This window comes from Rhineura floridana, chromosome 1 (assembly GCF_030035675.1).
Source record: "Rhineura floridana isolate rRhiFlo1 chromosome 1, rRhiFlo1.hap2, whole genome shotgun sequence".
In the NCBI taxonomy this organism is placed as follows: domain Eukaryota; kingdom Metazoa; phylum Chordata; class Lepidosauria; order Squamata; family Rhineuridae; genus Rhineura; species Rhineura floridana.
Genome location: NC_084480.1, coordinates 260,384,322 through 260,405,730, shown reverse-complemented (window position 1 = coordinate 260,405,730; position 21,409 = coordinate 260,384,322). Strand labels below are relative to the sequence as shown.

Genomic DNA, 21,409 nt, shown 5'->3' with positions numbered 1-21,409 from the left:
TGTTGATTTGTGCCTTTCTGCATGCTGGTGGGGATATGAGCTGTTTAATGGGGTTTTTTTAGGAATCATGCTGATAGGGTTTTTTTGTGTGTAATAAGATTTTAATGTTTAGGATTTGTTATTCTGTGTCTTGGATTGTGGGTGTATGTACAACTGTTTGGGAGAGCAAGGAGTAAATGTACATGTGGTTGAGGGCATGCTTAAACATGTCAGGAACTCAGGCAACTGCCCAGTTATGAGGACTGGGTAAGCTGTTGGATGTAGAACTGTGACTGGGAGCTCCAAGAAAGAAGAGGAAGCCCAAAGAGAGAGTAATTAATGGGAAAAGGTGCTGTAAGGGAATGGACTGTTTTTGTACTTGTATGGAAATGAGACTGTAATATGACTATGCTTTTAATGACGTATATTGCAATGTCTTGCTAACCAGCATCTGTTATTTCTTTGTAGGAAAAGTTGTTATTCTGTTGTTTTTTTTGCAGGTCTGGGACAGACCTCTTTCAGAGAAGGGTGTAGTGTTATCAGCATGGGGGGGGGGCTGGAATGGATGATTTCTGTGGGTCACCTTTCCAGCCTCTGATTTGGAATCCTATGCCTGGGAGGCTGGCTCTGCTAGCCAGATGAATCTCCTTTGTTAATCAAATAGAGTGGCCAGGTAGTTAATGGGCCTGTTAATTGCCCCGGCAACTGGTGAAAGGGGCTGGGAAGATCCTTTTGTCATTTTAAACTCTACTGGAGGAGAGCCCCCCACTCCTGGGCGGGGAGAAGTGTGTTTGGAGTTGGCAGTGTGTGTTCTAGGGAACTAGGGCTGCAGGCATGCGGAGAGGCTGGCTCCCTGCATCGTGGCAATAGGATGCCCCTGCACCTAGATGGAAAAGCTGGATATTAGACTGCTGATGCCTTGAACCCCTCCACTCTAAGCTCAGGTTGGAATGTGTGTACATAAATAAACCATATTTCATAAAGACACCGCAGTCTCCGCTGACCTTCTTCCCAAAGGAAACCAAACCCTGGATGGGCGCAGGGACCCCCTGAAATCTCACCGCTCGGAGATTGGGGGAGGCGCGCAACAATATGCTTGAGCTGAGAAAATGAACGCTCAGGCGTGCAATTTGTGACCATTAATGTTAAAAATATACGCAAGGCAATGTCTACATTTGGAAACGCACACTCCATTTTGTCTTCTAAAATTATTTTATATTATAAATTATTATTTATATTATTATTATTTTATAAAGTTCAGCATGACTGAATCTAGTTTTTGTTCCACTGAACTTATGGCGCACATATGAGTGAAACTGCTGAAGCTCAGCAGAGAGATTAGTGTCCAAGTCCTCTGGGTAAGCATCAATTAGCTTTTGAGAACACTGAGTACCTTTCAGTTTCAGTAGATGAAGTGACATTATTTGGCACATCACTTTGAAAAGAAAATCTGTTCGCTATTTCTTTGTGCATCTCTCCTCATCTGAGTTTCTAGTTTGTCAACAATTGTGTAAAAGGTGGTGAGAGTTAAGGGCATGATAGCTTGGGGGAAAAACTCTGTGGTGCCCCCCTTCCCTTGGTGCCCTAAGCACGTGCTTATTTTGCTTAACAGTTAATCCAGTGCTGACCTCGGCAACAGCTGAACATAGGTGGGTTCGGTGGGACACCGCGTATCCTATCCTGTTAAAGACAGGGGCAGAAGGAGAGCCCTACTGGATCAGTCCTAAGACACATCTAGTCTGGCATTTTCTTCCCACGATGGCCAGCCAGATGCCTCCGGGAAGCTCACATGCGCCTATGCCGCCCCCCTTCTCTCCCGTTCCCCGGCAAAAAGCAGTCAACCTAAGCTTGCCTTCGCCGGCATTCTCCACATCGGAGGCAAGCCCGCTTCTTAAAAGCGAGGGCGGGATGGCTTGGTGGGTATCTTCAAGCGCTTCTGCCCTCTCTAGGCATAAAGGGGTCCATTTCTTCTTCCCATTTTTCACAATACAGGAAACGGGGCGACAGCGCAGGCGGAACATCTCCGCTCTCAGGCGGCGCCAACAGAACAACCGCTCAGACTCTCCGTACCCCTCCGAGGTAGCTTGGCTGACCCGATGCAGGGAGATGGGCTGAGGGCGGCTGCCTGCAGCGTCTCCATTTTACCTTCCCCAGTCCAGGAAAGCGATGCTCGTTGAGGGAGGTGCTGCTGCTCTGTCACATGCCAGGCACTGGGTCCACGCGCACCGAGCCAAGGGGAGGCGCCAGAGAGACGAGTGGATGGAACTTTCCCCCCCGCGGAGTACTAAAACGCTTGTGCTGGCTTTTATATCACAGGCCCGAAATTAGCTCTTGCTTTGTTCCGAGCCGAGGTAGTCCTTGCAGCCCAAACAACTTCCAAGCGGTATGGCCGAGTGGGGGGGCGACGGGGGGCGCGCATTGTGGGGGCGAGCGGTGGATTGTGGGTGGCAGGGAGAACTGAGCCGGCTTGGTGGTTCGAGGGACCTGAGTGGACTGGCGTTGTCGCCTCGCCGCGGCGGCTTCGGGCTCCTGTTTATCCACTCAGGGTTCTCTACTCAGTCTGGGGCACTAGAGAGGCGGCTGTGTACGCAACGCCGAAACGACGGCCTCGTCTTGTCTTCTACGCAGTGCTGCAGGCTGGGTGCCTAGACAGCCGTCCGGAAGCTATTCCAGCTCTCGTTGGCCGCAAGGTTGCCCTGTCTCTTGACGTCACCTTTTCCTCCCGTCTTGAAGTACACATGGAAAGCTGTGCTGAAATGGCTTGTCAGGGCACTTCTAGGGCATGGTGGCTACGGTCTTCCTGTCCGCCTGTCAAAGGACAGAATATTTAGGACGCAGGCATACTTGCACGGAAGCAAATCGCATTGAAATCTGTAGGGCTAAATTCTAGAGTAAACGTGGCAAGGGTGAGTTGGACATTTTGTCCAACGTGCCCGGGTGGATAGTGGTGAACTACTGGCATTCCAGGAATGTCTGGTTCAACACTCATGAATTACTTTTATGAGATAGATGAGCTTATCAACACTAGGGGGTCAGTCCGCAGAGGCAAAGTACTCTTTGTGCAAAGTAGGCTTTGATAAAACTTGACTGAACGAAGCCATATAATGTCTAAGGATACTCGGCTGGAATCCTTTTAAAGTGAAGCAGTTCCTTTGACTTCAGTGCATGCTTTAAGTCTTGGCTGCTTAAATCGATGGGATTGGGAATGCACTTCTATGCAGTGGAGTAATCTCCACTCTACTTGGTCGGACTTAAAGTAACTAAACAGGTCTAGGATTGTGCTGTAAAAGTGCTTCACGTTGAACCATATTCTGTACTTTCATAAGATTGAACATGTCTGTTGGTGACAAAAGTATGATCCTCAGATCTAACAGAAGGATAAGGAAACCTGTCTTTATAGTTCTGTAGATTTTTTTTTCCAGTTTGGGGAAATGACTACATGAGACTTATGCAGATGATGGTATGTCTTGAAAAGGAAGTGAGCTGTGGGTAGCTAGAAGATGCATAATGTGGTGTTAAAAAATGTAAATGTACTGCCTTCAAGTCAATTCCAACTTATGGTGACCCTATGAATATGGTTTTCATGAGGCTGAGAGCCAGTGACTGGCCCAAGGTCACCCAGTGCACTTCATGGCTATATGGGGATTCAAACCCAGGTCTCCCAGGTCGTAGTCCAACACCTTAACCACTACACCATACTGGCTCTCAATGTGGTTGTTAGACAGTCAGTTTTTCTCAACTTCTGGCATGCCATAGAAGGCAACAGTAATAACCGAAACAGTCTAATAAGACTTTCTCCCCAAAAATTGTGCCTAGGATTATGCTTGGATTGCAACTCTTAGACAGCTTGTACGGAACTGTACGAATACATTCTTGATTGTAGCAGCAGATATTGGTGGATGGGGAGTTTCTGTTCTCAAAACCCAGCCAGAACAGTACATAACTTTACTGCTGCAGGGGCAGAGGGCCCAGCTCTGGCTGTCTAAGTATGACTTCTTGGAAGTACATACCATTGAAACCAATGACATTTACATCTCCAAGTAGATATATTCAGGACTAAGGATGGGAGACTCCAGGCTAGAACAGCACATCAACATACCACAATTTGAGGCCCAGTCATGTGCCACTGCCAGTTCTTTGACTGGGCACACCTTGTATCTGAGCTAATCCAAATAGAAATAGGTGCAGAATGGAAGAAGGGAGAAGAGCATCACTCTGTCACATGTTCCTTTAGATGGGTGCCCTTTCTCCAGCTCACAATCCTTTGTACTAGAAGCCACACAGGGCTACCATCTCAAGCCTTTAAAAGCTGCTTGAGAGTCAGGAAAAAGGAGCAGCTGCAGCTTTTCTCTACATTTCTATGCTGGGAAAAGTCTTGGCTGTTAACATTCCTAACTTACCAAGTATTCTTTGCTGTCCAACACACACACTTGCTTCTGTCCTGTCTTCTGTTGTTCCTGCCAATAACAGCTTCTGCTGCGTTGGTTCTATGTGAGCTATTCCCCAGTCCCCATTGCACTGATCTCAGTTTTCCTTAGGTCCCTTTTTCTATGCCTACTCTTCTCTCTCACTGTCTTTCAGTGGACTACTGGCTGCCTTCTTTCTTTGACCACCCTGTATTTTAGATTCCTCGCCTCCTAGAACCAATGCCTACCTTGCCAACACAGCTTAGCCAATCTTGAGAGCCAGGGTGATGATTTTGTTTTTTTAACCAAAGTGACTGTTACCTTTATTCAGAGCAGATTGACAATGAGGATATAATGCTGTCTGTTTCATTCCCTTAGAATTGAGAATGTTTGTGAGAATTCTAAAACATATACCAGCTTTATCCAATGGGGAGGATTGGGAACCTCTGACCCTCCAGATGTTGCTGGACTTTAACTCCTATTAGCTCCAGCCATCATGGCCAATAGTCATGGATGATGGGTGTTATAGCCCAACATTTGGGGGTCCACAAGTCCCCCATCCCTACAATAGGGACCCAAAACTCTGCACATATTATAACTGAGATGCCAAAATAAATTGAACAGTGTTTATTCTAATTATATGAAATGTGCAATGTTTACTTAACTATCATGTCCTGATTACATGGAATGTTTTAATTTACCTCTTTTCCAGCTTTCCTAGACAGCTTCATCTCAAAAATCTGACATTGATTCTTGGCAGTTGGATCTAACTCATTTTTTGTACTAATTGCGCAGCTAGTTGGAAAAAATCTCGTCCAAGATGAACTTCTTCCTGGAAACACTCAGATTCATTGGGCTGTTAATATATTTGATGCTGGAGTCTCTCTTTTTATTATTTATCCCTGTGCGGAAGAAGAACGTAGCTGGTGAAATAGTGCTTATCACTGGAGCAGGAAGTGGAATTGGAAGGCTTATGGCTTTAAAATTTGCTCATCTTGGAGCCACTTTGGTTCTCTGGGATATTAACCAAGAAGGCAACAAAGAGACAGCAAGACTGGCAAGAAAAAATGGAACTGTGAGAGTACATGACTACACTTGTGACTGTAGCAAAAGGCAAGAGATCTATCGAGTTTCAGATCAGGTAAGTATACCTTGCAAATGGACATTGTATTGCACATAAATTTTAGTCTTATTTAGATAAAATTTAGATATGCTCTTGTAGCATGTTGCTATTTTGTGAGGTACAGCCATAAGTACAGCTTCATGCAAAGTTGTGCTTAGCTGAATTTGTATGAAATCACTGCGTCAACCTGATGCTGCCCAACCCTTTGATTAATTCAGATCTTGTATCTGCCTAGACCATTGATTTCTTTGAAAGTTCTTTGAAAGACATGGTGCAGCTTACTGAAGGTAAACAAAAATGAGATTCTTTCAGAGTTATTTTTCCAGATGCTTTAACTTTGGCAGGATGCCACATGTAATTGCCGCCCTTAAAAAAATTACTTACAGTTAAGGCCGAAAACATAGCAAGTGCAGCTCTATTCAGAATTGTGTTCAGCCACCTTTTTGGAAAGGCAGTCAACGTATCAGTCTTAATGCTACCAATGCTTTGATTTCTTGGGTGTTATAACCACCCTTATGATATAGGACAGAAGTTAGTGTTATGTTTCTTGTGGGTGTTCTACAAAAAATAGGTTCCATAGGATGAGAGAATATTTTCCCCTCTACAACCACATTGTGTTTGGAACTGTTAACCATATTAATCACTGTCATTGCATCAGAAGTGCCCCCATTCCAGCCAAGGATTGTATAGAAATTCATAAAGAGGTGACATTCGCAGGTGGAGAAAAGGGAGACTTCCCCTGGGCCTGTTGTCCTGGGAGCATCGGTGTGGGAGAGATTATCGTATCACTTTATCAAGAGTGCTAAGGGAGATTATCTTTGATATGGCATACCCTGATAAATGATCAAAAGTGTAATGAAGAAGTTGCTTTATATGAGGTCACGTAGCCAAGTAGTGACTATTGCAGCGGTTGCTAACATAGAACCCACAATGCCTTCCACTCACCAAAATTAGGCTTGAAGAAAGTATTATGTCATAGCCAATAGAACGGGCTGTGGTGTGTGCTTGATTGTGCTGTGTGTGGTGCCCACAACAGTTTCTCCAGTTTGCAGATGTGCCCATGAAGCCAGAAATTTTGGCACCCGCTGGTCTTTTCATAGAGCAGCATTTTGGTCTCTGGTAGAGGTGTGTAGCATCACCAGCTACCAGAACCTCTTAGCAAAGGCACCAAATACTGAACATTTTATAGTGCAATCCTATATATGTCTTCTTGGAAGTAAGCTCCACTGACTTCAGTGGGACTTACTCCCAGTAAGTGTGTATGGTATTTCAACCTAGCTGTTGTATTTCTACTGCTGAAGTTTAAGGGGAAATTCAAGTGGTCTTGATTGTTTTGATCAGAACTTTGTACACAGCCTTGAGAAAGGAATTGTGCCCAGGAAGGCAGTCTAGAAATCATGTAACAAATAAAATTGTGGGACCTAATGCATGCAAAGCATGTGCTCTGTCATTAAGTGATGTTTCTCAAGCTGCATAAAAATCGTCTGCTTTACTTGGGTACCTGTGAGAAGCTAGCTACAGATTTAGAACACCTGTCACTTTGACATTCTGTAAGTTCTTTAAAGCAAAGAAGTGATAGCTGTGAATGTGTTTGTGATAAATGCTTTTTCCTCTCTCAAAATGGAAACGGACTGCCTTCAAGTCGATCCCGACTTATGGAGATCCTATGAATAGGGTTTTCATGGTAAGCGGTATTCAGAGGGGGTTTACCATTGCCTTCCTCTAAGGCTGAAAGGCAGTGACTGGCCCAAGGTCACCCAGTGAGCTTCATGGCTGTGTGGGGATTCAAACCCTGGTCTCCCAGGTCGTAGTCGAGCACCTTAACCACTATAGCACACTGCCTCTCCCCTTTTTTCTTCCTTGGGACTCTGAGTTCAGAGGAAACCCTGCTGGAGAAAAGAGGTTGTGAGCTGTAAAAAGAGATGTGTGTGGGCGTAAGGATTCAGTCTCCACCATTTCTCTAATGCAAACCATCATGTACCCTGCTTAATACAGATCTCACATTAATCCTGCTTAATACAGATCTCACATAAAATCTAGCACTGCACTTTGCTATTGCCTTGCATGCTTAGCTCTTGTAGAACATTGTTTCACTGAATGCTGCCTCTGTCCACCAATTTCTTTATAGGCATAGGAGTGCTGATACACATTTTATTTATTTATAAAAGTATTTATATACTTTTATATATACCTGTCAGAAAACACCAGGGCACGTATAGCAACATGAAAGCATTTTAAAACAATAGAAAACAATCATGTGTGCTCATCATCTGCAAATAATTCCCTGTTTGCTAAAGTGGAGAAAGTGGATCTATGCACACACATTTTTGAAAAATGGTAAGTTATATACCAGTTTTATACCATCTCATAAAACAGCCATAGTGACAATAAAGTAACCACTTGAGTGATACTAATCCTGAGCGGGCAGAAGTTTTTACTGTAAGAAGCTTTTTGTTTTGTTCTTATTTTTAAAAAACTTATATATAAAGGCTGTTTAGGGGGGAAACATCTGAGAACACTGAGGCTTTCTTACAAAAACTGTTACACAAGAAAACAGTATACTGACAATATGAAGAATCATTCAAATTCCTTTATATGCAGAGTCATTTACTGACATTGATGCTGTCTTTTTAACTGTTAGGATTTGCTGAAACATACTCTAATAAGATGTGGTTGTTCTAGGTGAAAAAGGAAGTTGGTGATGTTAGCATCGTGATTAACAATGCTGGGATTGTAATAGGAAAGAAGTTCTTGGATTCTCCAGACCCACTGATAGAGAAGACTATGGAAGTGAACACAATGGCACACTTTTGGGTAATAAAACTTGTGATTTAAAATAAGTGATGTAACTATGAGAGTACATTTGAATTTGGATTGACTTTTGTTTAGTAAAATTTTGCCTTATAATAATATTGATAGATGTAGCATCCAGTGTTTGTCAGAATGTACACTGAGCATCCTCCTAACAGCCTTAATCACTCTAGATTAACAAGTTACCAGAACAGGAAGGCATTTTCTCAAGAAAATAATTTCAGATGTGACGTCCTGAAATCTGGAGGGGCGGGGAAGGCAACATTATTAAAATCCATCCTGTTACAAAGAATTGGAGAGTAGTCGCTGCAACACCAATCTGGGATCCCAGGAATCTGGAAAACTAGAGAGCTGTCAGTCTAACTCATTTTTCAGGTAATTGGTAGAAGCATTATTAAAGTCAACACATAGTGCATGAGGATTAATAAACATAGCTTTGGCAAAGGGAAGTGCTGCCTCACTAAGTTTTTTTGGAATTCAGCATCTAGGTATGGGTGATTCAGTATATGTTATATATGTTTTAGACTTCCAAAATGTTTAAACTGAGACCCTTGACAAGGCTTCTGAGTAAACCTGGTCACAGGTTAATAGAAGGGCTAATTAAATATTTCATTGTTTTTGTGTTGTGTTTTTGTAAGGCACTCCTGGTGCTTAGTGAACAGGAGAACACATAGAAATAATAAATAATTACAGATTGGGAACTGGGTTAAAGAATAGATAGCAAAAAATAGGTATAAATAGACAGTTTTCTCAATAGAAGGAGCAAAGCAATGGGGGTACCCCCAAAATCTGTAGTAGACTAGTGCTACTTAGCATATTGATTAATAATCTGGAGCAGGGGATAAGCAATAAAATGGTCAGGCTTGCAGATGAGTTCTTCATGATAATGAAGAACTAGGTGCAAGGGAAATAAAATGAGATTAGATGCAAGTATAAACTGCAGTAATCCACAAAAGTGCTTGGGAAGAATGCAGTGGCAATTGCTCCTCCCTGCTCTGGCAAAAGTCCATTATTCCTCAGTGATTCAAATGATTGCACTGATAAGGCTTGGGCAGGCTTTAAATGATCGGCCCAAAGTTTACAAGTGTGGAGCTATATAGGAAGTCAGGCACTTATGAGGGACGGTGGAACAAATTATCTTACCTTTACAAAGCAGGGACTCAGGAATCAAACTGCACGTTTTTTAAAAGGTGCACCTAACACTTCCACATGCAGTTTGAAGGAACTTTGAAGGAAAAGTAGCCAAGCAGCAGCCTCAAGTGGGCAGGTGGAAGCAGTTGATATTCCCTGGAGGAGTAACCACCACCACCTTTTGCTTGCTCTGAAGCTGCTTTAAAGGAAAAGCATACCTTTAAAGCACATTCAAAGCACATTTTCCTCCTTCCTGAAAGAATCCTGGGAACTGCTGTTTACCTCTCTGAGCTACAATTCTCAGCATGTTTAACAAACTACAGTTCCCAGAATGTTGGGGGAAGGGGAGAGAATGAGCTTTGAATGTGAAGAAGTGATGTGTATGCAACCACTCTCTGGATGGCCTGGCTGGACCAATGAGTTCCCATTGAACTGCTCAGAGGAAAGGCACAGGGACAACTGGAACCTATCAGAGGAAGAGGATAATGGCAATCATTCAGTTGCCCATTCTTTGCTGCTGAGAAAGAGAAAAGAAAAGAGCATCTTCTACCCTTTCTCACTCGCCCTCTTTCTCTAATAGGTAGAGGCCAGTCCATTCCACACAGGTGAGCAAATGAGAGGATGAAGTGGCTGATCCTTCTGTGATCAACCCTCTATGCTGTATCACTGAGAGAGGGAGGGTGAGTGAGCAGATAAAAGCACCTATTTGTGATTTCTTCCTAGATAGCATTATGGCCCTCTTACTTCCTGTTGCAGGTTCCAGAGAAGGTGAGCAAGAGACTATGTAGGAACAGCCACTGGCTTCTCTGCCTTGCGTGGCTCCCTTTCCAGAAGTGGCAGAGCTCAGAGGAGAAGGTGCTGCTGGGGTGGGAGTGCTTCAGGGGCTTCCTGGCTGAGAGAGGGGTCCCTGCCTGCCCAATTCTGCTGGGGAAAGGAAATTGCAATTTGCTGTTTACTTTTGGATCACCTCTCTTTGCTAGCAGCAGCTGCTTATAGCCTGCCTTTGCATCAAAATAAAAATGGCAGTCAAACACTATTTTCAAGTGGCCTTTATATAACTAAAAACAAAGAGGAGAGTAAGATTGTTCAGGCTTGGGCAGGCTAAGTTTGATTTTGTTCTTTGATCTGCAAGTCACAGGTCAGGTTTGACCAGATATTTCTAGTCCTAACATTTCCAACAGTTACCTGAACTGTGAGAGGCTACTAAAAACAAACAAAAGAGTGAATGAAGATAAGACTCAAATCTGGGCCAGGCTGTATGCTTCTCTCTTTTTCTTTGAAAGGATTTCTAGCACAGTTAAAAAATTAAAATAAAATAAACAAGCACTTTGAAATGGTGACAAAGATTATTTAGCTTGTCATGAGGCATGTAACATTTATATTAGCAAGAGAACATGCAATGCTCAATGTGTATTGCAGCCTAATTGTTTTCTCAGAAGTAGGTCCCACTGAGTTCAGTGGAGTTTAGTCCCATGTAAGTATGCATAGGATTGCAGCCTAACCGAGCAATCCTAATTATAAGAAGCAGGTTGGTGTAAGTTAACCCTGTTCCAAACTACATTCAGGAGCCTCTGGTGGGGACTACTGATAGCTGAGCCAGCAGGTGAGTCTGAGCGTGAGTTTTGAGAATTGGGCCCTAGGTGACATGACCAAGCTGAACAGAATTAGGAATAGGGTGTTCAGGAGACACATACACCTTTCTTGGGACTTTTGCTGGTGTAAGTTATGTTGGCATAAGGTCTATCAGATCAGCCAGAAGGGCCCTGGCTGAGCTGGGTTGAAGGACTTATACCAGCGTATCCCTGGCTGAACCAGGATGAGTGAGTTACAATGGTATAGTCCTGGCTGAGCCAGACAGTCCAAAATCCACCTTTTCCAAACTTCACTCATCCCAATGGATAGTGGGTTTGGATTGCACTGTTTGCATTATTAGTTGGAAATTAGGAAGCGTTGCAGTTGGTATACAGCACTCCTCACCCCACCACCCCTTCTTTCAAATTTTTCAAATCAAATCATTTATTTGCTTTAGCCTCAAGCCATTGCAATTGGAGGTTATTATTTATTGGACCTGCCAATGTCGCAATTAAGGGTAGATGACTACTTTCTACACTAGAACCTACCTCAAAGCGGATGACATACTTAAATACAAATCATGAGATAGCTATAAAATCAGTTACACTACCTCTAAATCTGGTGTAATAAGTATTCTCCGTACTTATCGCCATCTGCCATACCATTTAGTATTAGCAAGTCCCTCCGCCTTACTAGTTGGGCCAAACAGAGTGTGCATAATTGCATTTATGATCTTTGGAAAGTCGAGAGCTACCACAATCAGGATAGATCACAATCTATCACAATCTGATTCCAATATCTGATTATAGTAGGTTTATGAATTTACATCATCGACTCCCACTCGTGCACTAAAATCTCCTGCAATGATGAATACTGCGGTAGGATGTAGGGATTCCAAAGAATCTATATAATTGTCTAATTTTTCCCAAATGTTAGCCACTGTACATTTTCTTGAGCAGGGTGGTATATAAACATTAACCAATATTGGGCAGATTTCAGAAGGTACCGTAAAAACTGCAGCTGCAAAGAGATTACATGGAGTTAAAGCTGTTATTACTACCTTCATGTTAGCTGAAATAAAACAGGCTAACCCTCTGCTGGCCCTCCCACCCTTAACAGAAGGAGTGGCTGCCAGAGAACAACATCTATAACCATTAAGCAATATAGTTTCATTAGGCCATGTTTCTTGTACAAGTATAGCATCAAAACAGTTTATAAAATCCAAATATTGTTTGTCATGCTGTTTTGAATGCCATCCTGCTATGTTCCATGACAGCAGTATTTATCCTGGATCATTTAATGCCCGGCCTCTGGCTGCTCCACCTTGCTCAGAAATCCTGTCTTGTCTAAAAAAATCACATCCATTCTTTATAAAAGGAACTTTCCTTTCCAAGGTATCTATGCCATTTCCAGTTTCTAATGGAGGATTACCTAACTCTGATGGAGTTAGAGCTCGATAACTCAACCAGTGGTTAGAGGTCACACTGTCTAACTTGTGTCTGACTGAACTGTATTCCAAAGAAGGTTGAGTTTGCAAATCAGCATCTATAAGTCTGAATTTCCCAGGGTTAACTTCTTTTTTTAACTATGCATTTAAGTGAGATGACTTCAGCATGAGCAGCTTGAAAAGCAGCTGTTCCCCCTATATTTTGTGGACTGTGCTGCTGTATTTGGCACAGCTTTTGCTGTAGCTTAGCTAATTCATTTATAATTTTACATTGTTCCTTCTAGTGGAGTTTGGAGAAAGAGGATATCAGTTCATCTTCTGTTGGCTGAATCCAATGGATCCAAATCACAGCTCCTCAGGGCTGCCTTACTTGAGTGTTAAATCTGATTGGGCAGCCAACTTAGAATATTTCTAAGTGGCCTGTGCGCCTCCAATAGCTGCTGTAAGTGGTTCATCCCACTAAATGAGATCTTGAGTTCCATCTGAACAAGTGGTAGATTTGGGTAGAAAAATCTTCCCCATGGCCCCCTTTTTTAGAAAGAAGCAGAGCTCTTATTGCTGTAACCTCATAATGTTGGTAAGGGACCCCCCCTTTTTGGACTAATTGGCCTTTTTCATAAACAAAGCTGGGACTCATTTTGAGAACTAAAGTTAAAAGAATTCTCAGAAATTGTCCATTGGTAGAAAGTCTCTTGATTGATTTTAAGTTATATTTTCAGAGGAAAGGCTTAGTAATAATTTCAGATGTCGTTTTGCCCAGAAGGTGGAACCCCAGTCAGGGAGTGACCCACTATAAGGAAATAGATAAACCACTACATTGCACAGTCTCAATACCAAACTGCTAGATGGAGTGAAAGATCTTATTTCCTTAGTTTCCTTTGTTTTCTTTGAGCTAACAGGGGATACATGATTAATCTCTTCCTGCACTTCCCGTGATGGAATGTTGGGAGATGTAGGGTTACATAGCTGCCTGTCAGCCAAACTTTCCAATTTCTTAACAATATAGTCTAATTGATGTAAATGATTTGGAGTGTCATGTGATCATGAGGCACAGTTTCCCAAACAGTTCATCTTTCCCATCCAGTAGCCTCTGTTCAACAATTGGAGGGGGGGACGTATTGCCAATTGTCTCCTCTTCAGCTCCAGAGGATATGTGTTCGATCGCTTTTAAGCACAAAGGATCAAAGCAATTCTGAACTAGAACTGTAAATTCACCAGATCCTGACATAACTTCCATTGATGAAAAATATTTGTTCAGTCTGCTCTGCTTGCTGTTTGGTAACACAGCATTTTCATCTTTATTTGAGCTCCTAAGTCTTTAAGTTTCCTCATACTTCTGTTCCATTTACTGCTTCCAGATGCTGCTTTCTGTTTGGTTGGTTGGTTGGTTGGTTGTTATGTCAGCACAAATCAGGAGGGGTAAAAAAAAGCCACAAACAAACGAGAACATCTACTACTTTGGGCTAACAAAAACAAACACCCAAAACCATTAGCACACAAAATGCAAACAAAATGCTGAGAGAACTATAAAAGTATAAAAAGCAGGGGTGACTCCCACACAACTGTAAACTCCCGCCCTGCAGGTGTATCTTATAAAATCCCCAAACGCTTTCTTAGTCTAAGATAAGGAAACAAAAATAAAACAGAAGTGCTTGCTGGATAAGTTCTGCTGTTGGCAACAGACCAAAAAATTGCAACAATTTAGCACCCCTTCTTTATTAACATATATTTTAAAATATTGAATAATGGTATAACTGGATGGGCTGTTCTTGGAATCTTAAATGAAGGATCTTGCATGCTGAAAACTGTGTTCATAATAAATCCCAAATAAGAAATAAATCTCAGAGCATGACCTGAAAATCTGTGGGCAGAAGATCTAGTTTGGGGAAAAATGCATCTGAAGCAACTTCAAACTAAGGAAAACTCATGACACATACACAAAAGTATTAGTTTCAGGAAGCCATAGGATTGCTCCTGCTTCTTGAAAGCCTGATCAGTTGTTTTCACTTTTGCAATAAAATACTTTTGACAGGAAATAGACATCTTATTGGACTAAACTCGTATTCTTCCCACATCTTGGGTTTTGTACAAAAAAATGTAAATGTTTCATGTAACGTTTATTTGAGCCTTTAATAGAAACGTGTGCAAAAGGGAAAAATCAGCCTTTTTTATAAAATAGAATAGGAAATAAACAGTTAAAAGCTATGACATGAATGTAAGTTTAAATGAGGGCCACCTTCTCTGGTGTCTGCAGGTTCCCTTCCCCCACTGAAATTGGGGTTGAAAGAAGCATTCTAATGTATCTAAAAGGATAGTGTGTGGTATGTGCATGAGATGCCCACAGCAGTTTCTCATGTTTATAAATGTGCCCAAAGGCCCCAAAAGGTTTCTCTCTAATACATGCATGCACAGACACCATGTTTCACTTGTTCGTTAGCCTAGATAAAGCCTGAGTTGCATTACTTCAATCTGATTAAACAGGAAATGCATCAAATATTGTTACTCTTCACATATTGTTACTCCCAGCTGGCTTTAAAAAAAAAAAAAGATGGACTACCAAACCAGAATTTGTGGATCCCTGGTAGAATGATGTGCGCTGTGACAAAAGATAAAATAAAGATCTAACCATATAAACTGTTGGTAGTTCTATCTGGTTAAAACCCCAAGGAAAGAGAACTTGGAATGTAATTGACAGCTCTTTTAAAATGTAAACTGGGTAGTACAGCAGCAGTGGGGAAATAAACATGAACTGTTGGGATTTTTAAAGAAACCTTTTGAAAATAAAACTGCAGCTAGCATAGTGAAGCTGTCATCGTCCCAATGGATTGTTGTTGTGGTGTAATGGTTAAGAGTGTGAACCGTGACCTGGCTATGCTCTTCTTCCGTGGTCAGAGGCAGTAGCGTCAGTCCAGATACTTTCACCAGGTGGTGGTTGCTGCACCATTTAAAAATTTTCAAAAAGAGGTTAATTGAAAAATCTGACATTTTGCTCACAGAAATCCTCAGTCACTGCAAGCATCACCAACAATTTTTGTCATGGTGTTTTGTCCAATCTTTAAGAAGATTTTTTTTCCATTATCTATCAATGTAACACAAAATTAAAACAGACATTGAGCTCCACCTTGTGGTTGAAGAAAGAAAAAACATTTCTACCATTACAAATCAAAGAAAATGCCCATAGAGGAACTGAGAAGAAATGAACAGAAAGTTTACCACCCTTCTACAATGCCTCAGGCATCAGATATAAGCTTTTTTCAGTAACATTATTCACTCTCAGTGAATTTCTGTGCTTTTTAATCCGGGGGGTAAGAAATGGGTTCCCCCTCCTCTTCTCCCCATCCCCTGTGGTCAGTGTCACCTATCCTAAGCATAATTGCAGAGGAATAAACCCCACTGAACTCAATAAGCATGCAAATGATCAATCCATTCTCAGCAAACTTGCACAGGATCCCATTTCTTACCTCCCAGATTAAAAAGCAGAGAAATTCATGAATAGGCAAAAAATCTTGCGGTTTAAGAATGTGCCTATAGCCCAAATATATTTCTATCAAACTTTAAAAAGCAGGGAAATGGGACAGCTATAGTGAATGCACCAGGGGCACAGGAGACCTGACCTCCTTTCTGAGATATTGTACTGCCCTATGAATTTGTCAAAATGCAAACACCATTTGGGTTGGTCTTCACAGTCCAATGTACTTCCTGTGTATTTTGCAAAAATTTGGTAATGTGTGCCTCTGAGCATATGGTGAGTGGTGGCAACACCTGCAATCAGCCCAAATAATACCAAAGACATGTGCTGTGCTGATCTTGTTTTCACGGGGAGGAAGCAACATTATTAAGACAGTTGATATAGTTCAGATGGTCATTTTAAATACGTCTGATTTACTTTGCAATTTTAGTGAAGTTTCCTATAGGAAATCATTTTCTTTTGTTTCTATTTTTGTGAATATGTGAAGTATAGCAACACTTTGCAAAATTTACACTAAAAAAACTTCAAAAATAACTGTGGAATAATGGCACTGACTATTCTGCAGAAGAGTCTCCAGTGGACCTCAGGAGTGTCTCAATTTGCACAAGATAAAATAGTGGGAGGTGAAATATATTCTAGCAAAATTCTAGGTGTGCTCTGTGTTTTAATTGACCATGCCCACCTTGCCTTAAATGAAGTGGTTTAAACATAGCAGGGTAAAAACATGTATACTCTTTTTTCCAACAGTAGAGTCATTGCTGAAGTGGCAACATATTGTAATCAGTCTGATTTTACATCAAACTGCAGTTTCAGATTCAACAGTTAATACACCCAGTATAGAACATAACCTCCAATTTGAAACACAAAAGGCTGTCTTCATCATCATATGACATTGACCAATAAAAAGGCTTTGAAATTAATAAAAATAAATTTGACACAGATTTCTAGGATGAATAATGAGGGAAATAAAATTTTCTAGGTTAAATTCTCTGTAGAAACATTAGTGACACAGGAAAGAAGCAAAGTAAGAATCCCAACAAACATAAAGAAATATAATTCTCCATCTTTGGAAATGGCAGGTGTTGCCACCACTCACCATATGCTCAGAGGCACATTACCAAATTCTTCCAAGCTACACAGGAAGTGGATTGGACTGTGAAAGACCAACCCAAATGGTGTTTGCATTTTGACAAATTTGTAGGTTAGTACAATATCTCAGGTCTCCTGCTCCCCAGTTGAATTCACTGTAGCTGCCCAATTTCCCTGCTTTTTAAAGTTTGATAGAAATATCTGTGAGGTACAGGTACGTTCTTAAACTGCAAGTTTTTTTGCCTATTAAAGAATTATCATTGAGTTCAATGCAAAAATGTCTTAAATTAATTAAAAATCAGCCAGGCATTTTTTAAACTTTTAAACTGCAGAAGATGAAGGTCAGAGTATGGGGCAAGGTCAGTAACAGGATTACAGGTACTCTGTGAACATGGCTGAGTTTTAATTAATTTCAACAAATTATGAGAACTCTGCCAGGAAAAAAGTCCAAAAGGGGCCTGGTTTTTCTCTCTCTTTTTACACTTTGAATTCTCGATTGTCTCTGACTATTGTATATCACCATGAAAATTTAGAGGGTTGTTAAGCAAGTGTTTCTGAGTTCAGGACTATACTTTTGTTTTTGTTTTGAAATGAGCTTATGGGAAGCATCAGAATGGCATGCGGAGGGTATTTTCAGTTTTACATTGCGGATGCAAAAAATCCATGCTGGCTATAGTATACAGCCACTCTTGTGGCTGTATAATGATATACTCGCTGCAATAGCAAAATGTATAAAAAATGAAAGTTATTTTTCTTAAAATTTGGCAAAACGCCATGATGAAAGTAGGTGGTGATGCTTGCACTGACAGGCTTTCTGTGAGCAAAATGTCAGATTTTTCAATTAACCTCCTTTTGTGATACAAGGGCAAAAAACACAATTCTTTTTCTGTCTTTACTTGGTTTCTGCTCACCCTGTATTTAGTGTAAAGTAATTAATAAATATATGAAAATGAAGTACAGACTATGGTGAATAAAACCTTTCTTGTTAAAGTTGATATTTCTAGAAGCAGAGAAATTAAAGATAATGCAAACCTTGCAGCGACCGTTTTTATAATCTTCCCCCCCTTTCCAATCCCCGTATAAATCAGGGATGCCACATACATTTTTTCTAATTTTGTCTTTGGTGTCTCAATATGGGTAGGAATTGTGTGTGTGTATATATATACACATATACATATACATGCTTACAATATGAATTCTTTTTGTAAAAAATGGTGCAGCAACCACTTACATTCAAATCTGGTGAAATCTACTGGAATGATCCAGTATGCATCTGAATACCAGTTGCAGGAAACTGCAGGAGGGGAGAGTGCTTTTGGACTCATGTTCTGCTTTTGGGCTTTCTAGAGGCATCTGATTATTCACTGTGAGAACAGGATGCTGAACTCGATGGGCCATTGGCCTGATCCAGAAGAGCCGTCTTTATATTCTCACGTTTTAAAGGTTTTGTGTGTTTATAAGATTTTTTGCAATGGATATCTAGCTGTAAGCAATACATGAATTCAGAAATGTATGTCGTGTGATATGGCTTAATTTCTAAATAAGAGGCATGGAGTCAATCTTGTCTGAGAATCATACTTGGGCCCTCTTACACGGAAGCTCATCCTGTGTCTGTAGATGTACAGAGAATTGATATATATTTTTAGTAAAAAGACAGTAGCACTCTGCACATGTGTCATAGCACATTTTACTGAATAGGTGCTGTACAATTCCTGTAGTGATGGAAACAGCAAAGGAAATAGTTGCAGCCGTACCATGCCAAAATGTTACTAGATGCCACTGTCGGGTTGCAAATCTCAGCACTGCCATGAACTCAGTAGGCAGCCATGAGCAGGCTAATCTCTCTCTGCCTTGGTCCCTATAAGTAATATGGGGGATTATAACACTGGTATTCCTTACAGTTAGTGTAAGAATTGCTGAGAAAGCACGCACGCACGCACATGCACACAGAAGCGCTACTCCCTGTTCTTTAAAAGAAAAAGTCAACTTGGATAAAACGTCACTTCTTTGGATTCTGTGAAGCTTGCTTCTTTGCTTTTTTGATAGATAACAGCACAACAGGCTGGATTGATGGGAGTTGTAGTCCAGAACATCTGGAGGACAACAGGTTGGGGAAGGCTCGTTCATCTGTTACAGCTGTTCTTAAGTCAATTTGGTACCCTGTGTAATCCTGCAAACAGGAAACATCCCTGCACAGACAACTAGTGGGACTTTCTAGAAAGCTCCAGAAAACTTGGCATCCTCCCTTTCACACATGTGCAACAAAGTTCCTTGTATGACTTGAGAAGGTGGAAGGAGCACCTTTCTGCTCATTTCCTGCCTGCTTCCATATTTGGAGAAGTTCTAATTTCTGGGGGACAAATCATGATATTTAAAAGTCCCAGTAGGGTTGGTGAGCAAATATCCAGTAGAAAATGTAGCTAAGTGATGTAGTGGTTAAGGTACGACCTAGGAGACCAGGGTTTGAATCCCCACATAGCCATTAAGCTCACTGGGTGACCTTGGGCCAGTCACTGTCTCTCAGCCTCACGAAAACCCTATTCATAGGATCCCCATGAGTCGGAATCTACTTGAAAGCAGTAGTACATTTACATTTTCTTTGACATACTGTACTAGAAACAGTTGTCTGAAAAGTGTTCTGTGTTTGCAAGTAATAATAGAAAAATACAGCTTTTTGTTGCAATAAAAAGACTTCCCTATAAAATCTGTCTTTATTGTTTCTACTTCCCAGAAGTAGAAATGAGGCTATAGGTAAATGGTCATAAGTTTTTCAAAAGAACAGTCCATTTAAAAAAAAAATGAGATAACTATTGCTACTAGCAAGCTTTGTGTATTGATTAAAGGCTTAATTAGAGTCTATAACAGATATGTGAAACTTCACTCCTCCAGTTTGGCTGGTGGTGCCCCCTTGTGGAAAATTGAAGAAAAATAGAAAGGTGAGATGTGAAAGCCCATAGACTAAACTTTGTAGTTTCTCTGAGCTTGAAATAACAAACTTGAAATATTGAGATTCTTCAGTTGGACTGTCTGCATTGAAAAATGAACAGACATTCAGTGTGGCTAGGAGTACCTGTGCAAAGAACATCTATTCACAGGTTGACATCCATGGATGTCTGCAGGGGTGAAAGGGGTCATTGCCTCCCCCAGATGATCCATATTCTTTGGATCCTACCTTTCACTTAAAAAAAACTAGCTCATATAGAATCAGATATATGCTGCAAAATGTACAGGGTCTATTATGTTCATGGTAAGCAGCAGTAACACAGCCGAAGCTCTGCTCACGGCCGGAGTTCAATTCCAACGAAAGGAGGAAGTCGAATCTCCGGTAAAAGGGGTCAAGGTCCACTCAGCCTTCCATCCATCCGTTGTCGGTAAAATGAGTACCCGACATATGCTGGGGGGGTAAAGAAAGGCCCGGGACGGAACTGGCAATCCCACCCCATATATACGGTCTGCCTAGTAAAACGTCGCAAGACGTCACCCTAAGAGTCAGAAACGACTCGCACTACAAGTGCGGGGACACCTTTACCTTTTAGTCTGCTCCCACCTTTCAATTTTTTTGATATTTTAAGAAATTGAATCATAAAATAGTAGAGTTGGAAGGGGCCTATAAGGCCATCAAGTTCAATCCCCCTGCTCAGTGAAGGAATCCAAGTTAAAAGCATACCCAACAGGTGTCTTTCCAGCTGTCTCTTGAAAACCTCCAGAGTTGGAGAGCCCACCATCTCCCTGGGTAATTGATTCTATTGTTGTACCGCTCAAACAGTTAGGAAATTTTTCCTGATGTTCAGTCAAAATCTGGCTTCCTGTAATTTGAGCAGTCTCTCCCCATGGGTCTTGTTTCCAGGCCCATGATCATCCTTGTCGCCCTTCTCTGAACCTGTTCCAGTTTGTCTGCATCCTTCTTAAAGTGTGGTGTCCAGAACTGGGTGCAGTACTCAAGATGAGGCCTAATCAGTGCTGAACTAAGGGGTACTAGTACTTCATACAATTTAGAAACTATACTTCTGTTAATGCACCCTGAAATAGAATTTGTTATTCAGCTTGTGATCAACAATTCCTTCTTGCATGTAGTATTTCTGAGTCAAGTATCTTAGAACTGCATTTGGTTTCTTTTTCCTAGGCACTTATCCCTTTTAAATTCCATTCTGTTGTTTTCAGCCCAGTGCTCCAGCCTATCAAGATCTCTTTGAATTTTGTTTCTGTCTTCCAGGGTATTATCTATCCCTCCCAATTTTGTATCATCTGATAAGCATTTCCTGCACCTCATCCAACAATAAAAATGTTAAAGAGCCCTGGGCCCAAGACCAAGCCCTACAGTACCCCTCTCATTACCTCCACAGCGATCTAGGTATAGAAGGTGACAATGATGTACCCATTGT

General features: G+C 41.3%; 1 protein-coding gene across 5 annotated transcripts in view; it reads left to right on the top strand.

Moving 5' to 3' along the window:
• Positions 1-2,064: 2,064 nt before the first annotated feature.
• LOC133371654 (epidermal retinol dehydrogenase 2-like) overlaps positions 2,065-21,409 on the top strand; it is a 31,676-nt gene continuing 12,331 nt past the window's right edge. Inside the window, exons 1-3 of one of the 5 annotated variants that reach the window (XM_061599270.1) lie at positions 2,065-2,362; positions 5,098-5,526; positions 8,191-8,322. In XM_061599270.1, the coding sequence (XP_061455254.1) occupies positions 5,206-5,526; positions 8,191-8,322 (453 nt within the window). In that variant the 5' untranslated portion in view covers positions 2,065-2,362; positions 5,098-5,205. Of the gene's footprint in view, positions 2,363-2,584; positions 2,670-5,097; positions 5,527-8,190; positions 8,323-21,409 lie in introns of those variants that run through there. The other 4 variants (XM_061599253.1, XM_061599244.1, XM_061599261.1 and 1 more) reach the window with 4 other exon arrangements.